General features: G+C 46.4%; 1 protein-coding gene across 1 annotated transcript in view; it reads left to right on the top strand.

Annotated features, from left to right (window-relative positions):
* LOC144781948 (cytochrome P450 2G1-like) overlaps positions 1 to 27,913 on the top strand; it is a 528,779-nt gene that overhangs the window by 107,898 nt on the left and 392,968 nt on the right. Inside the window, exon 2 of the mRNA XM_078661039.1 lies at positions 21,148 to 21,310. Coding sequence (XP_078517165.1) covers positions 21,148 to 21,310 — 163 coding nt within the window. The remainder of the gene's footprint in view (positions 1 to 21,147; positions 21,311 to 27,913) is intronic.

Raw genomic sequence — 27,913 nt, 5'->3', positions numbered from 1 at the left:
TAGACGATTGGGGAAAGTAGTTTTGGATTGTTGGAAAGTTTGCAAGTTCTGGAAGAGAAACGGTAATTTCTAGGTGACAACAGACATACATGCAGCAGCAGTGGGATGTCGGGAAAGCGAAGAGAAGATCTATTACTAATGCAGTTTTTAGGTGTGAAAGGTGAATGAATATATGAGAAATCTACTTATTTTAGCAACTGTTCAAGTATACATAACTAGCAAACATTTGAGAGAAAACTAGATTTATAATCTGTCAAAAGCAACACTGCTTTGGAAATGCTTCATCTAGGGATGAGGCTGATAGAATTCATGAACGTGTAGAAAAGCATGTGACACCCTTGAGGTGTTATACAGCAACTATTGACACACTTGAGGTGTTAGGAAGCATCTTGTATATTTGTAGAGTAGGTGAAATGAAGAAATGATCAGAGATCATATATGTTTCATGGCAAAGATGAAAAAGTTCGAGGGAAGAGTTCAATTTAACTGTGAGCACGCATTAGCTGAAATATTGATTATTGCTAAAAGTGCAGACTACGCAAAGCTTTGGGCTGAAAAAATAAAGACATATGTTGAAGTGTGGGCACAGTACAAGACTGCATTATAACATAAGCTTACACTTGCATCATGCTACATGCACATGCACATGTACGCTGGGTTTATCTTGCGATGTTTATTTCTATTGTAGACAAGCCATTCTAAGATGCTCACTGATGCATATGCATTTGGTGTCATGATACACGCTTGCGCATGAAGTAAATCCAAAATGGCTGTTGACGTACATGCATGCATTTTCATGCATGCTGATGCACCTCAATGCTTTTAACATTTTAATTTACCCTTACAACAAGGTCAAGAGCTATTTAATAAACAAATTAAAAGTAAAAAAGAACGTATCCTGCTGTGCTAAAAAAGGAAGAGCAACGGCCCAATAACACCTCATAAACATAAATACATAAAAAAGAAAATTGGAAAAGGGGGTGAGGCCATCGAAGATTTTAGCGCCCTTGCTTGCCTGCATTGTCTATTCACTACCCTCCCCTACTCATCCCTTACTCCCTGATGTCCATGCAGCTCCCCATCTAGTTCTGTCACTAGACGATGCACCTAATGCCCCTAGACTAAATGAGGATCAGTAACAATTGACGGATAGCATCAGAAACCGATGGACTAGGATGGGGAGTATTGGAAAGCAATGTATGAAAAGGGTAGCTTAGTAAGTGGAAAGTTTGGATGAGCAGGGGCACTGGGATGTCTGGTGAAATAAGTGAAGGAGAGACCAATGAAAAAGGGCCCTCAATGGAGTGGTCAAACATGAAGAAAAAGTCAGTGGTGGAATGATCCAACTCACACAAGCTAGATATTGTGAGAAGGAATTGTTCATGAGAGAGTTAAACACAAGGATATGGAGGCGAGCCATTTAATCAAGAGCAGAGACCGGAGATGGATCACAATGCTATCTAATAATGAATATTAGGCTGACCTAGAGTCCACTCAATCAATGTGATATGCAATGGAAACAATAGGTGTGTACAGACAAGTACAGCTAAATATAAAAATAAACAGATTAAGGAGTTGTTAGACCTGGCACCCTTGGCATGGTTGTCCCTGACTTTTTGCCTCTATCTCCTGTGTTTTTGATGCTATGCTGGATTTCGCTTTTGCTGGTTTAGATGCTTTGGGCACTTTGCCACTGCTGATCAGTATCAAAGTGCAAGTGCTCCCTGGGTAAATTGTTATTGTGATTGGTTATCCACTATTGGCATATTTGTCTTACCAGTAGGTCCCTAGTAAAGTGCACTGAGTGTGCCAGGGCTGGTAACCCAAATGCTACTAATGGGCTTGCAGCACTGATTGTGCCACCCACATAAGTAGCCCTGAAAAATGTCTCAGGCCTGCAGTTGCAGTGCCTGTGTGCAGTTTGTTGACTGACATGTTGACCTGGCCAGTGCACCCACTTGCCAGGCCTTATCCTTTCCTTTTCTTACACATACAACACCCCTATGGTAGGCCCAAGGTACCCCCCTGGGCAGGGTGCAGTGTATGTGCAAGGTAGGACATGTAATGATGTGTGTAACATGTCCTGATAGTGAAATACTGCCAATTTCGTTTTTCACTATTTACAGGCCATCTCACCCAAAGGACAGAATGGGGAATGCTGTGTAACAGTTTTACAAACACATCTTACCATAGGAGTATGATGATAAATTAGAGTTTGGTATCCCTGAACTCAGAATTTAATAACACATCTTTTAGGAAGGATGTTTTTTAAATTCTGTGTTTGAAAACAGCACTTTAAGAAAGCAGCTATTTTCTTGTTCAACCTTTCTGTGTGCCTCTGCCTGCTTGTGGATTAACTGTCTGGGTTGAGAGTGACAGGGGCTGTGGTGGCTCCAGGACTCTGGGTGAGTCAGCACTAGGCTGAATAGGCCAATCTGCATTTGGAGTGGTGGGAGTAGTAGCACCTGGGCCTGATTAGGGCTATGCCTGCCTTCCACAATGCTAGCTAACCCCCTGTGGTGTGTCTGATGGCCCTGGCCCACACTAATAAAGGAAGAAATTGTGCACAAGCAGAGTGTACCCAGAACTGGTTTGGACTGGGTCCAGGCCCCCTACACCTAGAACAACAAACAGTTTTGGGGTATAAATATCAGGGCTGAAACCCCTGAACTTTAGACCATTCCTGGAATTCAAGAGGAACATTTGCAGAGGAGAAGAGCTAGAGAAACTGAAGAGAAGGACTGCCCTTGCTGTGTGTTCTATGGCTAACCTGCAATTGCTATTATGCCAAGGTAAGGAGAAGGACTTTGCTATGTGGTGTGTCCCCTGCTTGAAGAAGATCTCGAAGGGCCTGAGGAGAGCTGGCCTCCTCTTTTGAAGTCCCAGGAGCAAAAGGACTTCACCCCCAGCTTCTTTGAACTCTGCTGTGTACGTTCTGACCTGCCTAGAATGCCTGACCCAGTTGTAGGGCCTCTGGAGGTTGTTTGTTGCTGTTTGGGAGCTGGAAGAAGAAGCATGAAAAGAACTGCAAAACCCTATGCATCGCTCTTTTTGCAGCACATTTCACCGGCGCATCTGGAAGAACCGATGCATCGAGGGATCGCGGCTGAAAAGGACCGATGCCATGCCATGCAATGCTGGCGCATCGATTGCCGATGCATCCCGAAGAACCACGCATTATACCTGTGCTAGACGCTTTCCCGACACATCACCTGCAAACCGGAACTGGCACGTAGACTCGACGCATCACTCCCCCTACAGACTTGACTCGACGCAACCCGTAAGCTTCGTGCGGCGTGGCTGTCGCATCGCCTCCCCAGGGTCTCAAGTGTGTTGCATCTCTTTGTTTTCCGACGCTGCAGCGGTTTGGCTTGGGAACTTTTGTCGCATCTACTGGTACTCTGGTGCAAAGTCACACATACATAGATTCCTATGGTATAAGTTCTTAAACCCTTTTTTAAGTCATATATTTAAACTGTGTATGTTGGAATTTTGTCATTTTGGTCTCCGGTAGTTTAGATAAAGTTACTTTATTTTTCTAAACTGGTGTGGTGCCCATTTGTGGTGTCTTCACTGTGTTACTGTAAGTGTTGCTCCAAATACTTTACACATTGCCTTTGGGATAAACCTGTCTGCTCATGCCAAGCTATCAAGGGGGTGAGCAGGGGTTATCTATAGTGCATATCCCCCTTACCCTAACTAGAATCAAGGATCCCTATTTGGTCAAAGGTACCTACCTCTGCCAACTACAGACCCCCAGTTCTAACATTGGTGGTCAGCGGTGAGGATTTAAACTTGTATTTGTACTTGACCCACAGTGACTGGTGTACATCACTAGTTTAGTGCAGACCAGTACACAACCACATACTGTGTTTTGTTTTTGGTTCTATTTTTGATCCGATCTTGAGTCATCCACGCATCTTGTCTCAGAAGGGCAACCCAGCAAGTGAGAAAGCAGAATTGGAGGTTTATATTAAAATGTTACATTTCTACAAAGTAGATCAGCTCAAACAATTTTGCAAGGATTTGAGATGTCTCATGAAGAGCACTTCCAGGAAGGATGAGCTACAGAAGGCCTTAAGGGCCTGGTGGGTAGCCAAAGAGTGTGGGGTGACAGATGATGCTGAGGTGGATGAGGATACACAAAGTAATGGGTTCAGGTCACAGGATTTGCTTGTGTCAAGAGCAGCCTCCAGGGCTGGCAGTGTCCATTCCACGGGAAGTCTCTCCCTAGAGGAGCGGACAAGAATCAAAGGGTCAGAGAGCATGATCTGGAGGTCATGAGGCTCCAGGCCAGGGCAGAATAGAGCAAGAATGCCTGTGCTTTGGAGGAAAATAGATTGCTTTTAGCTCTCAAGTAGGGCATGAGGGAATAGGACATTAAGGCCAAACAAGTGGAGTCCAGTTGAAGTGGTGGCAGCGCACAGCCAGTGCAAAGGGGTAAGGTGTACATAACGAAGGATTTGGTACAGAATTACCAGAGGGGTGATGATATTTATGCCTGGTTTACATCGTATGAGATTGCATTGAAGATGAATGAAGTGCCTAAGAAGAATTGGGGGCGGCCCTGTGGAAACACTTTGAGGCCAGTCGGTGGGACGTTCTATCACCCTTAGAGTTGGCAGGTACCCTGACCTACCCCAATATGAAGGAGGCCTCATGCCTCAGGTATGGACTCACTCCAGAGCAGTACAGGCAGATGTTTAAGAACTTCAAGAAGCTTGATTCCAGTACTTGGGTTGAATGTGTGATCTGTACACGCATGCACTGGAAGGTTGGATAAAGGTCAGCAAAGTAACTGATTATAAGGGGTTGTGTCATTAGATTAGTTGGGGGCACTTGAGTAGTCTGTGTGTTCCAGAGCTGCGCCAGCATCTTTTGGACAGTAAGTTAGCTTTCTAAGGAGGTGAACCGCTGAACCAGCACCAGGGTCCACAAGGGATTGTGGGTAGCCCATTCAAGGGTGGGCAGGGTCCCCAGCAGAAGTGTTCGGGGGGGACAAAGGTAACCAAAATTAGTTTTCTAAAGGGCCCCAAAACTGTTCCGAGGGAAAGGAGTCACAGCCCCCCAGCCAAAGACAACCTGGCCCCCTAAGGGCAGGCTTGACAACCAGGGTCCCCCCACATATTTTTCCTGTAAGGAGGTTGGCAACATTGCCCCTAGGTGCCCCAAGAAACCACCAGCACCCACTGGTGCTCTGAAACTGGGTTTAGTGAGTGTAGCATTGGGGGAGGAATTTGTTTCCAGTGAAGGGGAGGAACAAGCAGTGATGACCCTTGTCTCTTTAGGAGACAGAATGATGGTCAAGGAGTCCTATCTACCTGAGAACACTAAAAAATACAGGCAGTGGGTGGCCATCAATGGGAGGAGGGTGGAGACTCTGAGAGACACAGGAGCCAGTGTGACATCTGTCAGTTGTCAATGGGTGTCTGAGGAGCAGGTTGTTCCCAATGCACTTCACCCTGTAGTTGCAGCAGACAACTCTGTGTACCTATGTAAGGTGGTGCTAGTTCCCTTTGAGTGGGGGGTCTCAGGTTCTTTGAAGGTCATTATTAGTCCATCCATGCCTGTAGACTGTCTGCTTGGAAATTACAGTTACATGGAGAGCTTCCCATGGAATGAGGTGGAACGCCAGTCTCATTTTGGAGATGTTTGGACGGCCTGAGTGGGTCTGTGTGACTACTCGGTCAATGGCAGCCATTAAGGGTAATCAAGAGGACCTGGAGCCTGAAACAGTGACCCTGGTGCCTGCCAGGAAGAGGGGGTCAGGGGGTGTGGAAACCAGCCCCAGCAGTTCTCACAGTCCAGGAGGAAGCAGAATCTGAGGGGGATGCCCTGGAACCTACAGGGGAACAAGTATCCAAACTAGGAGACCTGCCTGAGCTGACCCATTGGCAGCAAGAAGGAGGTCCCTCCAGGGAGGAATTCTGCACGGCGCAGATGGAATACCCTCCTCTCATTGGTATGCGACAACAGGCTTCAGACCAGGCAGCATGTGATCAATCCGGGTCACATCTCATTTACTGAGAAGATGGATTAGTTTATAGTGAGCCTAAGGTCACCGAGCCCAGTGCAGCCCATGTGCTGGTGGTACCCAAGCACTTCAAGATCTTTCTACTGGGTCTGGCTCAAGATGTGCCTCTCGCAGGACATTTGAGTGTGACAAGACCTATCAGAGCCCTGTCACCCACTTTTACTGGCCCCAAATGAGGAGGCACATAGGTACACATTGCAAATCTAGTCAGACTTGCCAGGCAAGTGGCAAGAATGGAGGGAAGTGTAAGGCTCCCCTCTAACCCTTTCCTGTGGTGAGCGCCCTTTTCGAACTGGTGGGCATCAACATTGTGGGGCCACTGCAACCCAAGACAGCCTTAGGCAACACGTTTATCTTGGTCTTGGTGGACCATGCCATCGGGTACCCGGAAGCTGTACCTCTCTGGACAATCACAGCCCCGTGGTGGGCCGTGGATTGTTGGGGATCTTTTCCTGTGTGGGGATCCCCAGAGAGGTGGTCTCTGACCGCAATACAAACTTCATTTTGAAGTACATGACATCTTTGTGGGAGGAGTGCAGTGTAACTAACAAGTTCACCACTCCCTACCATCCTCAAGGGAATGGGCTGGTTGAGAGATTCAACCGATCCCTGAAAGGCATGATCAAGGGTCTTGCAGAACCATGAGATGGAAGAGGGACATATTTTTGCCATGCCTACTTTTTGCCTACAGGGTAATACCCCAGAAGTCCTTAGGGTTCAGTCCCTTTGAACTACTGTACGGTCACTCTGTGAGAGGACCTCTGAGTCTGGTGAAGGAGGGTTGGGAGAGAACACCTAGTAAGACCCCACAAGATGTGTTCAGCTATGTGCTGACCTTCAGAAACCAGACTCAACACTTCAGGACGCTCACTCAGGCGAACCTGGAAGCTAGCCTGGAAAAATGAAAACATGGTACGACCAGAATGCCACACTGGTAGAATTTCAACCTGGACAGAAAGTGTGGGTGATGGCACCAGTGGAGCATTGCGTGCTCCAAGACAGATGGACTGGTCCATATGACGTGGTGGAGCACAAGAGTGAGGTAACCTATCTGGTTGTCTTGCAGACTTCCAGGAATCCTTTAAGGGTCCTACACGTGAACTGTCTCAAACCACACTTTGAGAGGTCTGATGAGACTATGCTCCCTGCTATAGATGATGGAATGGAGGAAGAGAGCGGGCCTCTTCCTGACCTCCTGTCAGCAAAGGAGCAGGACGGATCATTGGATGGGGTGAACCTCTCACCTACCCTGACCCCAGAACAGCAGAGGGACTGTCACCTTGTGTTGGGTCAGTTCACCTCCCGGTTCTCCCTGACACCAGGAGTCACCAATTGGTGCGTCCATGATGTGGACACTGGGGACAGTCTACCTGTAAAACAGAAAGTTTACAGTGTAGCTGACACGATCAGGGCCAGCATCAAGGAAGAAGTTTTCAAGATGCAGTGCTAGGGGTTATTGAGCCCTCCAGCAGACCCTGGGCTAGGCCAGTGGTCTTAGTACCAAAAGCTGCTACACCCAGTGCCACTTCAGAACTTAGATTTTGTGTAGACTACCGTGGGCTCAATGCGGTCACCGAGACTGACTCACACCCCATCCACAAAGCTGATGAGCTTGTGGATCGGTTAGGTGCTGCCCGGTATCTCAGCACGTTTGATTTAAAAACTTTGTACTGGCAGATTGCCTTAATGGAGGGGCCAAAGAGACGTCAGCATTTTCAACACCTGAGGATCACTACCAGTTCTGTGTTATGCCCTTTTGGAATGAAAAACATCCCTGCCACTTTCCAGAGACTGGTCAACCAGGTACTGTCTGAGCTGGAGGAATTGAGCGCTGCTTAACTGGATGACATTGCTGTGTTTGGCTCCAGTTGGGAGGAACATTTGCAACACTTCTGCAAAGTGTTGAAGGCTCTGCAAAGGGCAGGCCTCACTATCAAGGCGAGTAAGTGCCAGATAGGGCAGGGATTTGTGGTGTACTTGGACACCAGGTAGGGAGCGGCCAGGTGGTGACCCAACAGTCCAAGATTGATTCCATTCTGGCTTGGGACCCCTAAAGACCCAGACAGAGGTGACTGCCTTCCTAGGTCTCACTGGGTATTACAGACGGATTGTCAAGGGGTATGGCACCATTGTTGCCCCCTTGACAGAGCTGACTTCAAGGAAGCAGCCCAGGAAGGTGATCTGGACCGATGCCTGCCAGACCGCTTTTGATGCCCTGAAAGCTGCCATGTGCACGGCGCCCATGCTCTACGCCCCTGATATCTCCAAAGAGTTTGTGGTACAGACAGATACTTCAGAGCATAGTGTGGAAGCAGAACTATCACAATTGAACAAAGAGGGCTTGCACCAACCCGTATCTTTCATTAGTAACCCTGGGCGAAGGACTTCGCTACGTCCGCAAAGTAGGCGAAGCAGGCAACACTACGCCCACTCCTTGGGCGTAGCGAAGTTGCCCGCAACCCGCCTCCCTCCCGCCCTCCCGAACATGACTAATTTTAGTAAATGGGCAAATAAAAATAAATAAAAGGCACTTACCTGCCGACTTGATAACCAATGCGCATGCGCGGCGTGAACGAGCAGAGGGAGCCCCGGGACGCCGCGGACAAGGTAAAGGCCTTTTATTTATTTTTATGTGCCCATTTACTAAAATTAGGTATGTAGGGCTGGGGGCATGCGGCGCATAGTGGGGCTACGCGAAGTCCGTAGGTGGGCGTAGTTTCTCGCCCACTTTGCGTAGCTTTGCGTAGCCCCACTACGCACACTACGCCCTGGGTTATTCATTAGTAGGAGGCTACTTCCCAGGAAACAGAGGTGGAGTGCAATTGAAAGGGAAGCTTTTGCTGTGGTCTGGGAACTGGAGAAGCTAAGGGCCTACTTGTTTGGGACTCACTTCCGGGTTCAGACAGACCACAGGCCCCTCAGACGGTTAATGCAGGTGAGGGGTGATAACCTAAAACTGTTGAACTGGTCCATCTCTCTACAGGGAAAGGACTTTACGATGGAACACCGCCCTGGTACAGAACACTCAAATGCTGATGGTTTGTCCAGGTTCTTCCGCCTTAGTGATGAGAACTCCCAAGAGGGTAGGTAGTTCTCCCTACTTTTCAGCTGGAGGGGACAAATGTTAGACCTGGCATCCTTGACGTGATTCTTCCTGACTTTTTTCCTCTCCCCCCTGTGTTTTTGATCCTATGCTGGATTTCGGTTTTTGCTGGTTTAGATGATTTGGGCACTTTGCCACTGCTGATCATTGTCAAAGTGCAAATGCTCCTGGGTAAATTCTTATTCTGATTGGTTATCTACGATCAACATATATGTCTTACCAGTAGGTCCCTGGTAAAGTGCACTGAGTGTGTCAGGGCTGGTAACTCAAATGCTACTAGTGGGCTTGCAGCACTGATTGTGCCGCCAACATAAGAAGCCCTGTAAAGATGTCTTAGGCTTGCCACCGCAGTGCCTGTGTGCAGTTTGTTGACTGCCATGTTGACCTGGCCAGTGCACCTATTTGCCAGACCTTACCCTTGCCTTTCCTTACACATAGGACACCCCTATGGAAGGCCCAAGGCACCCCCCTGGGCAGGGTGCAGTGTATGATAACTTTTGTCTCATCTCCAGGTACTCTGGTGGAAAGTCACGCATCCATAGATTTCTATGCTACAATTTCTTAAACCCTTTTTAAAGTCATATTTTCAAACTGTGTTTGTTTGATTTCTTTTGTTTTGGTCTTGTGTAGTCTAGATAAAGATACTTTATTTTTCTAAACTGGTGTGGTGTCCATGTGTGGCGTCTTCACTGTATTTCTGTAAATGTTGGTCCACATACTTTACACGTTGCCTTTTGGATAAGCCTGTCTGCTTGTGCCAAGCTACCAAGGGGGTGAGAAGGGGTTATCTAAAGTGTGTATCCCCCTTACCCTGACTAGAAGCAAGGGTCCCTATTTGGTCAAAGGTACCTCACTCTGCCAAGTAGAGACCCTCAATTCTAACAGGAGTCAGAAATAAAAGGAAATTGTTTCTGATTATTCAGGTTATTATTGCAAATGTGATATGATGATGCATAGTGTCAATATGTAGGAAAGTGCCTCTTTGCATGTTTAGCCCCCTTTTTGCCTGATGCCGGATGTACTTTTAAACTGTAAGTGCTCTGGGTCTCTGCTAACCTGGTTCCCATTGACAGATCTCTTTCCCAAAACACAATACCACGATTGGCACAACTTTGGCTTCCCCTGTAAGTTCCTATTAAGTGGTTCCTCTTGGGCGGCAGCACTGTTTCTGCTCCCCTAGGCATCCCTCACCAAGGCCGTTCACTCTGTCATGGCAGGCTGTGTGTCTTGATACAGGAAAATAAGAAAAATCAACATGGCACACAGCCCAGTTTGCCATGACAACAATACACTTCATAAGATATAGGTAAGTCACCCCTAATCCAGGTATTTAGTACTAAGGCAGGGTGTGCTATATCCTACATGTGGGCATATCAGCATGAGCGCCCTACAATCTCCAGTCCATTTTGTGATGTTGTAAGTGAACAGGGTAGCCATAAAGAGTACATGGACTGGATACTTGTCAACACACCACCCCTAGGGCAGGGCAGGTGAGGTGAGCCCTTCTACTGAAATTCCACCATCTTGAGATGGTGAGAAAACCTCTAATCGGGGCTAGGGTAGAGCTTCTTCCCACAGAAAGTGGTCACTAAAGAGTATAGACATCCTAAAGTTAGATACAACCATGGCTTGTACCTGTCTCACCTCGTACGACCCCTAAATTTAATATTTAGGTCGTTTCACAAGAACTGAACCTCAGATCCATTGGACCAAAGAAGACCATGACAAAGAAGACCCGATGTACAAGAGCTGAAGCCCTGCTGCAGAAAGAAAAGGCACCAAAACCTGTAAGCTGCAAGAAGGAATGGACAATCGCTGATGCTGTGTTGTCCTAAAACCTGCAAGGATTCCAAGAACTCTGGGGCACTTCCAGCCTTGAGAAATTCCTGAGAAGCTCTCTTGGAGTGAACGTATCACTCCCCTGCACAGGACAGGCACCGATCTCATGAAGTCCAGCTTGTCAACTTGCTGCTCCCCAACGACCACGACGCAACACGAAAGCAAGAAGAGGTGCAACCGCCCAGGAGGGTCAGATCTGTCTCTTCACCAAGTTTGATGGCACCACGGCCTACCAGAGCCACAGCATACAAATACCCAGGATACCAGAACCCCACTGGTCATAACCAAGTACAAGAGTCCACACTGGACTCCCAAATCACCAGAAGCCAGCACCAATCAAGGGTTGATGAGCCACCTAAGACCTATTTCATGAGTGGCTCAGCTCTCCCGAGATCGCCTCTCCAAGTTGCCTGCTTCTGACCGCGAGGACCCTAAAGATGCCTAATGCCCGGCTGACCTGTTTGCTATGCACCCGGCCCCAGTGGCCCCAGCACCAACCAACCCACTCTGCTTACATGGTTCCCAGGTCCTTGCACCCTCCTCCCTCTAAGGAGACCCACTGGACGTATGTGTAAGTTCTTTTGAGCATTGCATTATCACGTGCCTCCCCCCCCTGCCTTTGTGCACCAGATTCCAAGACCCTCAGCACTCTGCTCCCTCCTGATCTCGGACACTCCCGAACTTCCCCTGCTGGAACATTGGACCTGACCCCGAAATTGACCCAAAATGAGAAGGAGAACTTTGTGAAAGCATTGACTGATTTTATGTATTATTTTTTTATTTTCTACCCATTGATTCCTATTTTGAGTAATTGCGCACTAATGTGATGCTTTTTCCAATCTCTTTCCAAATTGTAGCTTGAAAAGTACTTACCTTAAACTTTGTTCTTGGTCTCTAAAAATATATACAAAAAACCTTTAATTGTACAAACTGTTCCCTGATTTAGTCTTGAATGTGTGTCTCATTTTGGCCTCTGTGTGTGACAACAAATGCTTAGCACTGCCCTATGATAAGCCTAATTGCTCACCCACACTAACACAAAAAGACCATTAGAAGTAGATACTTTTACCTCTGCATACCTATTGGTGAATCAATGAACTCTCTGTACAGTGCACTTTATTTTAGTGCACTGAAGAGAGAGACAGCTTCCTACACAAGATGTTTACAACCATAGACCTAGCACCTGCATACCACCAGATATAATTACATGTAGCCTCTAGAGATCTAACACCATAAATACCTCCTTGGAAACATCAGTTTTACAAAGAGCCATGAATAATATGTTCGATGGGCTAACAGGTGTATAATATTTTTCAATTCTGTGTTGGTACAAGATGTGGCAGGAGATAAAAAATGAAACTTTGCCATCCTAAAAGCTATTAGTAAGTTCGATGTTATTTATTGAGACTTATGGTAGACAAGTTTACATTTCGATGTGGAAATTTTTTTCAGGATTGTACAGAGTATTGTTGCAGAGATAAGACATAGAAAGCCAGTACTCCACCCAAAGTTTGTATGTAATTATTTTCAGGACCACGGAGGAAGGATGAATATCTAGGACCTCTTGTCAGTGAAAGCACAGTTCATATGAATTGGTTAAAATGAATAAGTCCTCATGCTGGCCAGCAACTGATTTTATCTCTTAGTTGGATGAAATAGAATAAGGGTGTGGTGAATTTGTGTACTATTGATTACTTGAGATTGAGAGTATTGGAGAAACAGAAAGAAGGAAAAGCCTGACACTATAAAAAAAAAGTCAGTTGAGACGATGTCTGTTTGCGGGAGGGATAACATTTATGATCATAAATCCAGTGCGTATAAACAGGCGTTCTGAATGTAATAATGCTGTGAAAGTGCATAAAACAGTTAAATAGTGCAGTAAAAACCCAGGATGCTTACGTTTGGAATTTTAACACGTTTATGTGTTCTAGAATGTTATAGAAACTGAATGAAGAAATCATCAGGGGTCTTAGATCATGTGATGAGTGTGTATTGAATGGGCCAACAGTAGTTAATCAATCAATCAGGGAATTGTAAGCAGCCTACGCACCCCTGAGAGTCTCAAGATACTGAGGGGGGTTCTTTTCGCGGCAACTATCATGGCTGCAACCTAGGGCTGCTCTGTGGCCCTCCTGTCCTACCAAGGAAATCCGATACACTGATCCGACAATGACATGCAGAATTGTAAGCCAGAGCGCGAGCAGAGCCTGATGAGACTTCCCTGGGCGAAATCCGAAGCGAAGGTCTGTAGTTACTCCAATTGGCATATTGGGGCCTGAAACTGGTGAAGCCGGGACCTCGAGTGTTGAAGGCGACCCTTGGGGGGTCGGAGACTCCATGGCAGAAGATCAGAAATCATCATTAAAGCCCCCCCTTGGGACCTTGCCGCCACGGTTGGGACTGCTATGCTGGGAACTGCAGCCCCCGGAAGGGATAACCCGTGACGATAGCAGCCCACAGAATCTCTACAGGAGCCCCGTGTGGGCATCTGGCGGTTCAGAAGCGGATCCCGCAACCTGGCAGGTACGTGGGTGCTGTTGCCCAGGACCGCGCCTTGTGCCGTGGGCGGGCCCCCACATCCCGACCTGTCCTTTGGTAGCAATGGCAGCGGGACAAGGAAAGCGGCGCCCGCGGGCCGCTTCTCTCGTCTCCTCCTCGCTTGCCTCGGAATGGGAGTCAGCGGGGGATCGGAACCTTCGGATGCAGCCCGCAATGCTTTTACGCGGCTGCACCTCTTTTTGTAATGAAGACAGGGGACACTCGCAGCTCCGCTTGACAGACTAGGAGGTGAGCAGCGGTGCTGGGAGTCTGATTGAGTGCGTTGGGATCCCAGCTGAGGTCGGTCTGACCTTACTGATTCGGCCCTCTTAGTCTGTTTTCCCTGGAACTGGCAGCTCGTGGGGGAGGCTCTGTTGGGCAGTCTTGGCCTATCCGGAGAGGGTGTAGATGATAAGAGTGACACAGGCATTGCCACATAACTTCAACAGGCAGGTTGCGGCCACGCAGTCCAAACACCCTGTCCCCCCTCCCCTACTTGGTATATTGGTGACTTGGGGACTGACTGCTAGTAGCAACTCCTTGCGGCCTGCAGCATTGCTCAAAAGATATCAACAACCTAGGGCCGGGTGGCGATCCGTTGTTCCACAACTTAGACACGCTCTGTGGCTTCCACCGCCCATAGATCTCACTGTGAATACAGTGAACAGCGACTCTGCAGCCGGAGACGCCCTTGTGGGGTCCCCCCTCCTCTGCTTGCGTCCGCTTCCTGGGTCCTAATCTTCATCCAGGAACGGCGTAGTCCACTTAGCAGCATCTACATAATTTCACATTTGCTCGTCGCACTGGGGCAGACCCCGGAGGGACCTTTCAGGGCAAATCCTACCTGAAGCCACTTTGTGTCTCAGCGAATGTTCAGTGAGGGCCTCGTCATGTCCAGAGCTAAGGGCTCCCAGGCGTCCCAGCAGAGTAGGCTCAACCACTTCACCTGCCCAAAGGCGGACCTTCCGGACAGAAAAGCGGCCAGTGACAAACCGCAAGGCGGAGCTGAGCATGACGCCGGTGAACCCACGGTGAAGGACCTGAAGGCAGCTATTATTGATGTCCGCTCCTATGTTGACACCCTCTCCTCGGAAGTAACGCTAATCAGTGCGGATCTCACAAAGTACAGAGAGAAGGTCAAACAATTAGAAATTACCACTGCCAGTCTTGTGGAGGACCCCTCGCAACTACAAACGGCCATTGGGGAGCTTCAATCATTCCGCAAATATACAGAGGACAAGCTGGACGACTATGAGGGGCGCCTTTGACGTAATAACATCGGCATTCTTGGCGTTCCAGAGAAATAAGAGGGTCCGGCTGCTGATCTGTTGATTTCAGAACTGATCCTGACAAAACTACAACCAAAAAGCGCCTTTCTAAACTGTTCGTCATTGAGAGAGCCCAAAGAGTACCAGAGGGTCGCCCAAAGCCTGGGGACCTCCCTCATCCAATACTGGCCTGGCTCCTCAACTATAGAGACAGAGACATGATCCTCCAGGCGGCGACAGTTGCACCTCCGATCCAACTAGACAACTCAGAAATCACCCTCTTCCCCGACTTCACCCGGGCGGTGCCGCTGAGTCGCCGCTCCTTCCTTGATGTTAAAATCAGATTGAAGGAAAAAGGTCTCAAGTACGCCATGCTCTTCCCAGCATGCCTGAGAGTTGAACTGGATGGCAAAACCCGCTTCTTTGACCTCCCGGAGGTGGCGTCCGACTGGCTGGACAGTCTTCGGATCCCACCGGAACAGAACGCTACCGATCATTAACTTCCACAGCGAACTCTCTTGGAAGGGCCTTTTGTAGCCTTCACACTGCCTTTGCCGTTGCTGCAACTTGATCCACCGGCACTCATCATGAGCTGGGACTGAACCCTGCGCCGGCCTCCCGGGAACTTTCATGCTCGATGATCCGAATGTCTGGCCCGTTCTCCATTGATACACTGTAATGGTAGGCGGGGGAGCCATCGGGACTCTGTGCCCCCGTGTGTTTTTCTTTCACTAGAATAGTTGGGCTATAGGCACTCTGCATTTAAATAACATGGGCAGTTCTGAGCCTGGAGTGCAGGGGAGCAGGGTGGGGGGATGTTGGGAAGGGTTGTCTCTTAAGTTGTTTGTTGTTTCTTTGCACTATCTCGATGGTACGATGTATGCGCGTAAACCCACTAATGTGGTCTTGTCTAACTGTCAATGGGATTACAGTGTAACAGAGAAGTCAGAATCCAGAGTTGGAATGTTAACGGTTTGGGGGACAAAATTAAGAGGAGTGTTGTATTGCAATATATTAGACGACAATCACCAGACATCGTGTTACTCGAGGAAGCACACCTCATTGGCAACACTTGCAAAGCTATGCACAGAGGGGGCTTTTCGATGGTGGCGCATGTGGGTTTCACCTCTAGCTCCAGGGGAGTAGGTATTATGAAAAAAAAATTGTTTCCTTTCTCACTCTCCTCTACATATGTAGACGACCGGGGTAGATATGTAGGAATCACAGGCTCTTGGGAGGACAGATCTTTCACCTTTCTGTCAATATACGTGCCCCCTGGATGCAGGGCATGCCATTTGCGGACCTTAGTGCTATACTCCTGGCGTTGCCTGACGGACACCTGGTGCTTGGAGGCAACTTCAACTCTGTTGTCTCGGGCGCTCTAGATAGACACCCCACCCGCTAGACCCCCCAGGCCGCGCATGCGTTCTCCAGTTTCTTAGAGGCGATGGGACTACTAGATGGCTGGAGGACATACAATCCCTACTGTCTATAGTGTAGATCCAAAGGTGAATTCAAGTTGTAAACCCTGCTGTCCGCAGTGTACATCTTAAGGCGGAGTGCATCATCTGCAATTATAGTAGAAGTGGAAGATTGAACATGTATGCAGCGTGTATTTTATTATTCAACTAAATCTATAAGTGATATAAAAAATGTTTTTAAGGAAGCATACTAAAGGGATATTGTGTATGGTGTGATAGGTGCTATACTTAGTTTGGTTTCCACTGAGTTAGTGGTCGCTGAAACAACAAGGTTCTGTGGAGCCTGCGATGATGGGTGAACTGATAGTAATGTTTTGTGTCTTGTGAATTCTGGCTTAGGAAGGCCAAGTGGCAATTTTGCGTAGGTTTGAGGGACGTTACTGGTGTGAGGCATCTCCAACCATTCTCCTCTATGGGTCCATATAGTTCTGGACCATACACAGGTGGGAAGGGTTGCCCCGATAAACCCCTGGTTCCTTAAGAACCCCAAGATTCAGAAAGGCCTAATTAAAGCTACAGATACATACTTTTTGGAAAACGTCAAAAGTAGAGTCCCCCCAAATATTGTGGGAAACTTACAAAGCAATGATCCGAGGGCAGGCCCTTTCCTTGTTGGCAGGCACAAAAAAGACAGGGTGAAAGAAATCTCCGACATTGAACAATGGCTATGCCGCCTAGAACAAGATATCCCCTTAAATACCTCACCTGAAGCCCTCCATGCCCTCAGACTGCGACAGGAAGAAAACCAAGTATTGGTCACCGACCGTTACAAACTACTAGGACAGGAACGACTGGGGCGCATATATGACTGGGGTGACAAGGCCGGTAAATTGCTTGCATGGTCAGACAAGAGAGAGCTGGCCAGAAGACTTGTGATAGAAATCAACGGTACAGATGGCTCCCCTGTGACAGATCCCCAAAATATAGCTAACCACTTTGCAGTTCACTTCCAAACCGTCTATAGCTCGGTGGCACCATACCCTGAGGCAGACTTTACTGATCTCATCAAAGACATCTCTCTCCTGACACTGTCGGACTCAGACTTCACATATATGGACAGGGCACTAACTGCTGATGAAATAGCTACAGTTATACGAGCGCTACGCTCCGGGAAAGCTCTGGGCCCGAATGGCATTCCCATCGAGCTTTACAAGCTTTGGCCAGATAAACTAGCCCCCTATCTTAAGGCTATGTACGAGGACAGCCTTAAGTTGGGTTCATTGCCGTACGACCAGAGACTCGCCAATATAGTCACAATCCACAAGGAAGGGAAACCCAAAGCGGAGTGCACCTCCTATCGGCCTATATCACTGCTGAATGCGGAGCCCAAGATCCTGGCCGAAGTATTAGCCACAAGACTGCTCAAGGTGATAAGTGACCTAGTCCATCCAGATCAGTCGGGGTTCATGCTTAAAAGAAACACTGCTCTTAACCTGCGCAGACTGCACGGAGTCCTGGGCAGAGTAACGACGATACGTGAAGATGCCGTTGTGGTCTCCCTAGATGCCACTATGGTTTTTGATACCCCGGAATGGCCCTATCTTTTTGCAGTGTTGGTTAAACTGGGATTTGGGCCAAATTTCTGCCGCTGGGTATGACTGTTATACAGTGAGCCGCTGGCCCAGGTAGTTGTGAACAATAGAGACTCAGCCGGAGGACCCATCAGGGGTGCACCCTTTCTCCCTTGCTATTCGCTTTGGCCCTTGAACCACTTGCAGCATGGATCCGTAAAGAGGTAATGGTCCCTGGCATGTGCTGGTCGGTGGACTGGGAGGACCGCATATCTCTATACGCTGATGATATACTCCTATATCTCACGTCCCCTAAGAGCTCCCTAATAGCTGCTTTTGACATATTGGATACATTTGGTAGGTATTCTGGGTTCCGCGTCAATTGGCAAAAATTAATTCTATATGTCCTGTGGGGGACACCTCCCCTCAACTCCAAAACTGCCCGATCCCAGTAGTTTTAGACGGCTTCAAACACTTAGGGATATTTATATCTTTAGACCAGTCTGTTCGATACGCCCGCAATCTGCTCCTCCCACTGCAACGGCTCAAAAGCGACATTACACACTGGAAGTCACTTCCGCTCTCATTATTGGGCAAAGCTGCATTATTTAAAATGATGTCTCTTCCCCGCTTCCTGTATGCATTGCAAAATTTGGCTGGCATTGTCCCAAACTCGTACTTTAAAGACCTCAAAGGGCTCCTGAGGGACCTCCTATGGGGAGGGAGACCGCGTATTGCTATGAGAAAACTGACACTCAACTGGTATGAAGGAGGGATTGGTTTGCCTGATATTAAAAAATATTACTGGGCTGCTAACCTAGCAGTTATTAACCATTGCACGTACGGCTGGCCCGACAACCCGGGCTTCCTTATGGATCGATGGCTCTTACCCAAGGGGTTCTTCTCAAGAGCACTGTACTCATCTCCAAATAAATACACACTCACCGGGCCCACTGCCCACAAGGTCGCCATATGGCATTCCGCTACTAAATCAACCGGCTGGCAAAACAAATTGTCGCTAGCCTCACCCTTGTGGGATTCACAGAAATTAGGATATATGGGAAACTCAAAAGGATTTGACAAGTGGGACTTAATAGGTATTTCTCAAGTCAAAGACCTTTGGTGCGATGGGGGTGTGAGACCTTTTGATGCGTTATGAAATCAATACGCCCTGACGGAGACAGAATATTATCTATACCTGCAAATCAGACATTCGCGGCTAACAGCATTTCCCGATGACCCAACTCCACCGGACGCCTCCCCATTAGAAGATTGGCTGTTGGATGGACCCCTGCCTGATAGGGCCATCTCCCTAACATATCGGAAACTTATTAACAATATCGACAACCCCCTACTGAAACTGCGAGAAAAATGGACTGAGGACGGAATAGAACTAGATGACGAAGACTGGCAGGAGGCGGTCTCCTCCCCTAAAACGGTCGCTATCCCAGCGTGACTCAGACTGGTGCAGCTAAAGATCCTCCACAGAATCTACATCACTGGTCCCCAATTGGTCCACATGGGGGGGGTCGGATGGTTCTTGTAGGAGAGGTTGCGCACAATTGGGCACATTCATGCATATACTCTGGCACTGTGATCACATTCAGGTATACTGGCGTAACTTTCACAAGGTCATGAGTGAAGTGCTAGGGGTAGACATTACACTGGAAGCGCCCAGGTGCCTCCTTAACATTTGGGAGCCTACTGACCTCAACACCCATACTATGCAATGGGTCACGCTTGGTTGCATGATCGCCAAAAGAAATATTGCGCAGTTCTGGGGAGCCTCGCATTCGCCTCCAGTTATGGCTTGGCAGCAGGACCTTGACTGGTGTATGCTGAGGAAGAAAACAGTCCATGTCGCTCGAGGTTGTCCCCGCAAATGGTCTAAGATTTGGGCCCCCCGGAACACATACCGAGGCGATATGTGTACCCCTCCCCATGAAACTGCTGATGATGACCCCCCCAACCCCGGGAATTTCAATGAATGATGCTGCTGTATTGTATGTAATCTGATTTCACTGTAACCCACAATTGATTCTGTGCATATGTACCTCATGTTGAGACTGTTGAATATAAAGATTTTATAGTTTTTGTACGGAAAGGGAGAAGATTGGGCTCAGAACGGAGCGAGGTGTGGAGGCCGAACCTTCGCTGTGAATTCGGCCAGACTCTGGAACTCCCTCCCCATCTCCCTCCGTTCCGAGCCCAATCTTCTCCCTTTCTGGAAAAATCTGAAAACTTTCCTATTCACCAGATAAACATAATCTCCTCCTCACACACACCTGTTAATCATTAGCGCTAGGACGCCTGCGGGTAGCTATCACGCTTTATAAAAACGTAATCTAATCTAATCTAATCGAAAGATTTACACAAAAAAAAAAGATACTAAGGAAGGTACGCAGAGCCGTTCAACGAAGAGCCAGGTCTTGAGGGTCTTCCTGAAAGTGTTCAGGGAGGGGGAGCATCTGAAGTCTGCTGGTAGCTTGTTTCAGGTCTTGGCTGCAATGTGGGAGAACAATCTGCCACCTGCTCTGGTTCTGTGGATGCGCTGGGTTTCGGCCAGTGCAAGGTTGGCAGATCAGAGGTTTCTTTTGGGTACGTGGACGTTTATTCTGTCGTTGAGGTGTTTGTGTCCGTTGCTGTTTAGGTATTTGTAGGCATTAGTGAGGATTTTTAAGGTGACATGCTTTTCCACGGGGAGCCAGTGGAGTCTCCTTGGGTGTTCGCTGATGTGTTCTTGCCGGGAGATGCTGAGGACGAGTCTGGCCACGGTGTTCTGTATTGTCTGGAGCTTGCTGAGTAGGGACTTGTTGATCCAGGCATAGAGAGCGTTTCCATAGTCCAGTCTGCTGGTGATGAGTGCATGGGTGAAAATAATGAGCGCGAATGGAGAACAATATATAATCCAACAGAGTGAATAATATGTAAACCAACATATCTCAAGGATTTTATATTGATTTATAGCTATATTGCAAAATATATTTTTTTCATTTCCTATATTCTTTTGTAAATATTTACATACAAACTCTATTTCATCATTACAATATAAAATGATTTGAAGATTCCATTTTCATATGTCAATACATATAGTTAGAATTTTCCTTTACTTCATTTCCTGATATTTGTGTGTGCTCTCAAGTGCTGTTTCCTTTTTTTGTATAAAAAGGAAGATGTGTGGCATTGTATGTTCGAAGCAGAATGTTGGAATCTCAGACAAAAATTCTGTTTGAGAGGAAGAAAGGGAAAATTGGTCAATACACAGTGAACATCTTGGTTGTAGAATGTGTGCAAGATAATCATGCTGTAATGTTTAGAGAATATGAGTAAATACAGTACTTGGATCCATCATAATGTCCCTTTTTCCTTACAGCTTTATGATGTCTATGGACCTGTTTTCACCATTTATATAGGTCCTCGTCGAGTGATGGTTATATGTGGATACGATGCTCTAAAGGAAGCCTTTATTGACCAGGGAGATGCGTTTGTTTCCAGAGGGGCAGCACCCGCAATGGAGAGAATATTTCATGATTCTGGTGAGTAGAGTTTTGAGAAGTATAAAAAAGAAAACAATCCATGCTCAAAAGTATGGTTAGTCAGTTCATGAATCTGTGTTTCTCATTCTGCTTTTTCTCTAATACCCAAATAATGCTGTGTTTCGTATTTTGATTGGCTTATGTACTACACGGTGAGCGATGCCAATACTCTAAATAATCACCTTTCCACAATTGGAGGGTGATACAAAAACAACTCTAAGGGATATGAAGTAGGGATTGCTTGGCTTGCAGAGAGCTTGCATACTACTGTACATGCTATTATTTGCTATACATATTACACTACACTGGTTTTGGCACTAGTGTGACTAAATAGTAACTTGAGAATTCAGGCCATTAAACTCATCTTCCCTAATCATACATTACAACTTACTAAATACGTAATTCTGAGTTCGGTAACACTTGAATGTTTACCTTATACCTATTCTTGTGACATCAATTGTTTACTTATTTTTTAATGTCTCTGTGTAACTGCATGGTAATTATACAGCCTTGATCATGCTCCTAAGCCATAATATAAAAGGCATATTGGCATGTGGATTTTCATCCCCTTCAGACTCTTGATGCTTTTGGCAGATGATGGATGTTTAATATTACCCAACTCAATGGTACTGACCACAGGTTAGGAACTTTTTCAGGAGTCCCAGAACAGTTGGTTGTTAGTAGGCTCTGACTGTGAGCATCAGACCTTGTAGGACTGGTGTGCTGGTGCTTAAAAATGTGAATGAGCCCAGACCTGAGCATAATGTAAACTACCTTGTGTCTTAACACTCAGCGTAGCAAAGTTGATCTGTCCAAGGCTTACTCTGGGAAATGGTGTGGGGTTATAGACTTAGAACACAACAGGCCACATAAAATCAATCAATTTCCAGCCTATGGTTGAGCTTATAAAAAGGAAATGTACTTTTTTTTGCATACCAAACAAAACTGCACAAACATATCAGAGAGCACTTTTTATAGGAGTCTTAATTCAGTTGGAGGAATAGCCTCTACTGTTATTTTTGGAAAGAGTTCAATCAATTACTAACCAAATGGACTTATGATCCTCTTGAGGAAATCCTATGAAAAAATGTTCATGTGGTGCTCATCTCCCTTAATCTGGCTAACCCCTTTTTTATGAGGTATGATGGTTTCAGACTCAATTAAATATTGGTCCCCCTCCGGTCTGGAGTCTGAATTGAAGAGCATAATTGGTCAGGTGAGCCTAGTAAGCCAATGTACTAGTCCTGGAGCAGTGATACTCAGTTTGCACTGCTCATCGTAGATAGGTCTTCCTTGTGTAGAGTTTCCTTGGGCCCAAACACAAGCCTCACACCTAAAAAGCTAGGATCCCAACAGGGATTTCAATGGAGATCAAGATAATTATAATTTTGTAAACAAATATTCAACCTTTCTTTGTTCTTTACATAAAAAGCTTCTTTTTTCTAGTTTCAAAAGGATACGTTTATGGAGCATAAAAGGGAAAAAAACATCACTACAGTTCATATAGCAAAATCCAAAACTTTACATTGTAAAAAAGATAAAATGACAATGATGATATAGTACAAAGCATAAAGTTGTAAAGAAAAAATTAGAGTGTGTAGCTGGAAGCAAAACCAAAGAGGCAAGGCTAAAAACATCAATTAGTACAAAGCTAGAACATGTACGGCAAAAGAAGATATGTCAATAAATCAAAAATGACAATAAGAGAGAGTTCAAGGAGGTTGGGCAACTTCCTGTATGTAGTCTACGCTGAGCGCGAGGGACTCGGCACAGACTACAGCAGAAGCAGGACACGTTCTGTTTTTCATCTCCAGGTTCTCATTAAGTGCCCTGGATTCTCCTACAAAAAATATTCGGCACTGAATGCTGCCAATCAGCAGCCAGCTACTCTTCCAGTATTGATTATGTACTAAAGTCTCCCACGCTCAACTACAAAGGAGCACAGAGTTTCGCAGGCGCTTTCAACCCCGAATGTTATTTAACAGCAATCCAGCCTAATTCAGCTTTCTCACCTATGTATGACCTGAAGATAAACTCAAATAATTGAGTTTAAAACGCCATCCACCCCCTACAACATGAACTCCTTTTACTCTGTAAAAATCTTCTAAAGGAGCTTCTATTACAGTTGTCAATGCAATGTCTATATTTTAATACCAACCTCACTTTTCACGTCACGCTTATTGTCACTTATTGTGTGAGCACCTGAATACTATTGTTTTAGAATAAACCTCTGTCATATACTGACCTACTTGTCCCTCCTTATATTACTTACCACTCCCTTTAAAGAATTAACTTCCTACTCTCAATCATAGTGCCCCCCACAGGGTCACTTCTACATGGACCTTTATGCCACACCGAAACCATTGTTTCCCAAAACATGCTTCATCATAGGGATGCTCCTCATTGGGCCGGCGCTGCAATGCCCAAAGGGCTCCGCAGGGGGCTCTTTGTCTGACTTCTTTTAAGCTGCTGTAGTGAAGTATGAGGTGTGATGTGAGGGTGTTGTGAGTGAGTAGAGTGGTGAGTTACAAATAACTAGAGGTGTTAATAAGATCAATATTTAATGTGTGGAACCCTTGGTTATATTAAAAACAGACATTGGCCAACGTGCATATAATGGTCTACATTAGCTAATCACTCAAAACACACTCACATTATACCTTACACTTCACTATGGCAGCTTAACAGAACTCTGGCAAAGAGCATCCCTGCGGGGCCCATTGGTCATTGCAGCACCAGCCCAACAAGGAGCTGCCCTATGATGAAGCATGACACCCCTAGGGGTCTGTGAGGCCTCTTTCTCCTGAAAGATCAGATCCCCTGACTTGATCCCTCAAGCTCCCACGACCTTCCCCACTAAAGGAACTGCACACCTCCGAGTTACTTTTATCGCAATTCATTGGTTAGGAAGTTGTTATTGCCTCGATATAGGAGTAATCAGTCTTTTCAGCATTGCATTTAAGATGTCTCGCATTCATCCACTCAATGATTCTGCTTAGACATACCTCAAACCTCTGCATTGATTTTATGGTATTTTTTACAGAAAGAGAACAAATTGCATGTTATCAGCATAAGATTTTACTGATATCCTGAATGATCAACTTGACCATTTGGGTCATGCAGACATTGAACAGTAAAGGGCTCAGGGGACATCCCTGAGGAACCTTGCCTTTCAGAAATTTGTTTTTTGAACAAAGGAGGGACATAGTTACGGCTTGTTGTCTATTAGAGAGAAAGGATTATATCCCTTTAAATCAGTTCACCAACCCCCGCTGATGCTAGTCTATGCAGAAGAAGAGGATGGCAAACCTCATCAACGGCCACCAATAGCTCTAGTAAAATCGGGCAGAATTATGGCCTTTGTCCAATAATAGATTAACAGTCTCAGAAATCTCCAGCAATGTGGACTTGGTACGATGTTGGGTATGAACCTTAATTGTGTGCTATGGGACAGTGTATTCTACTCGAGGTATTCATACAGTTAGGTGTTGACACATTTTACAAACATTTTTGCTAATGTAGGCAGGAAAGAGATAAAACTAAAATTAGACAGCCTTTATTGGCTGACTGAAGGCTGTTATATTTCACTGTTATATTTATTTTATTGTTCAGTTAATTAAAACCTTAACAAAGATGTCCATTATCGGTCTTAAGCATATTTAAAATGTAATCATTCAAAAAGGTGAGATACAACACATTTCCTTATCATCTCAGCTTGAATAAAAATTTTGATCATTGAGTTTAGTCATCTCTTGACTGAAGGCTTTTTCAGAAGGTGTTTGCCCTCCTTCCATGCCTCAGGCACTTCAGCTAGTTCTAAAGAAGTATACAATATTTTGTTGATAATGTGTTGATTATATGTACCTCTTTTTTAACTACTGTAGATGGTCATGGGTCATTGGTAGGGGTGGTAAAAAATCTCCGCGAGCATGCAAATGTTCTGCAAACATACAGACTTGCTTATTCTGCACGTTTGCGGTGCATTTTTCTTGTTTGCGAATGCTGTTTGCGTGCTCGGGGAGAAATATCTTGCGACACGCATTTTGAAAGCACGAACAAGCAAAAAATACCGCGAAGCCACGGATCGCAGAATTTGGGTAATTCCAAGTTCTCCGTGGAACGTGAAATTACCCAAATTACGCAAATTACGCAAACAGAACGGAATTTACCGTCCAGGCCTTGTCATCGGGCGATCCTGACTATTTATTCTAATTGGTCCAAGGTTAAATCGCAAAATTCTTGAAATGAGCATTGTCTATAGGGGAAGGGAGGTGTTATAGCTAGTTCCCACCTCTGATTTTCCTTTAGAGGGCATTCAAATTTGTCTTGAATATTCTTAGTTTTCTCTTCAAAATAGAGAGGTATCACATTCTTCCTATGAAGGCTTATTATTAGTTTTCTTGACTTTTTGACTGAGAAATTGTTTGATTATATTAAAAAGTCCATGTCACCCAACATTATTTGTATCATATGCTTCCTCCACCAATTTAATTGCTTTATAGCATTCTTTAATAGCTTGTCTGAATGAATATTTATCTTTTTCCCCATAGATGTGTTGACATTTCCTTTCCATATTCTTGCAATATGTGTTTTGCTTAGAAAGTGAAGGGGAGAATTAGGGGGCTGTAACTATTCTATTTTGGGCTACCACAGTTTTCCCAGAGCAACCCGATTCATTCTATTCTCCAGTCAGATAAGGACTTTCCCTACATTCATTTTTGAGGAAGCCCATGTGTGTGGGTAAAGTCTGGGCCGGACTACGAATGCAAACCAACCCTGGCAATGTGTCCATCTGGCCGCCATGGTTGGGGTGGGGGACACGTGTGGAAAGCCCTGCAGATGCTCTTGTTACAGGGAGCCGATGCTGCAAAGTAACAAAAGTGGTCCCCCATGGGTTCAAAGCCGGCCCCCACCCTGGTGGCCCACTGGGAAAACACCCGGTGCCCGCTACGGTCAGTCCGGCCCTGGGTATATTGTTGATAATGAGGTAATTAAATCTTGTTGATATATCTTATCCCATTTGTAGGAGAGTAGAGTCTGCTTTCCTATGGTCACCCCATTTTTAGCTTTTTGCTTCATTGGTTTTCGACTTAATGCGGCTGTGGGCTGCTAATCAGACCCACAGCCCTGCTGTTCTCTCTCTACATTTCACACCATGTACTTTAGGTACATCACCAATTGGGATTTGGGTCACTCTTATTAGTCCCTGTACAGTGTACCATAGGTACCCAGGGCATAGGTGCACCCAAGGCCTACCAGGGGCTGCAGCATATCTTGTGCCACCCCTGGCTGGCCATCCAAACTGATACAACTGGCTGATCACTCAGCTGGGGCATGGTCGTGTAATCATCCCTTGCTTAGGTATAGTATTCCTATACCTACCCTTATATATATACACATATGCACCTATAAGTCACTCCTATGGCAGGCCTTAACAATCCTGAAGGCAGAGTGCTTGGTTTTATGTAAGATGTAAGTGAGCTGAGCCTGTCTGCAACTTTCGGAACCATGTCCTAATAGCTGTTCTATGATGTAGCCATACCATATACTCTTAAGTGCATTATAATCCTTGCGGTTATTGCTAACTTTGGTTTGGCTTTATCAAAACATGTCGTGTAAGGTGTCATACGCTTTGGAATACTACACCCTCGCCAGTTCTGGCGACGGGGGTAGCATTCCACCCTTCTAGAGGAAGAAACCATGTTGTTCCTACTAATCCCGGTTAAAGTTAACCAGAGCCTCAGCATCACAAAATGGATGCTGCTGCCACAGACAACAAGTCTGACCTCCTGCTGCTGGGAGCCCTTCCAGCGAGGGATGCTTGGACAATAGGTTTCCTGTCTTGGGAGGTGCTAGCACCACCCCAGACATGCTATAGTGTATTGGGGCAGGGAGGGCTGAATGAAATGAGACACTGCCTGGGGCACACAAGGTGTCCCATGCATAGTCCAGTTCAAACCGATGCTGGGGCACTCCAGCCCCAGCTCTGGCACGAAAATGGACAAAGGGAAAGGTGTGTAACCACCCCCTTCCTGGGTCCCACCCATAGGAGGGACCTAGCAGGTAATCCAGCCCCTAAATTTGGTATATAGGTAGGAGCTGAGTCCCAAGACTATAAATTTATCCTGACTGAAACTTGAAACGAAACTCTGGACCTTCGACATTCTACTCGACATAGCAGACTGAAGAATCTCCCTTGTGGTCAAGGAGTGACCACCCTGTGCAAGCAGGCACCATCAAGCGATCAACGGTTTGCTTTGTCGATGCTCCCGCTGGAGCCCGAGCACAGAGCCTGACAAGACCCGGACTTCCAGACTTCCAACTGCCCGATCGACAGTCACAGCAGAGCTGAGACCCTGGGAGGCGACGAGAGATGTGGGACCGGCCGTCTTGGAAAGCCAGCAAATTGCTTTCCGTGCAACTTTTTAGGCACCCTCGAAGTTGTGCATTGGGGATTGAGAAGCCTTAGCCCCGAGCACCAACTGCTCCAAAAATCAGCCCTCCACACTCCATGAGTTCTGCGTGGGGCCCTTCTGCATTTTCCTGCTCGACACATCTGTCCGGTCACTTGCCCGTTGGCTAGTGGCCTCTGTGACGACGAAC

The sequence above is a fragment of the Lissotriton helveticus genome, chromosome 9, assembly GCF_964261635.1.
Source record: "Lissotriton helveticus chromosome 9, aLisHel1.1, whole genome shotgun sequence".
NCBI classification, from domain to species: Eukaryota; Metazoa; Chordata; class Amphibia; order Caudata; family Salamandridae; genus Lissotriton; species Lissotriton helveticus.
This window is presented reverse-complemented; position numbering and strand designations above follow the sequence as displayed.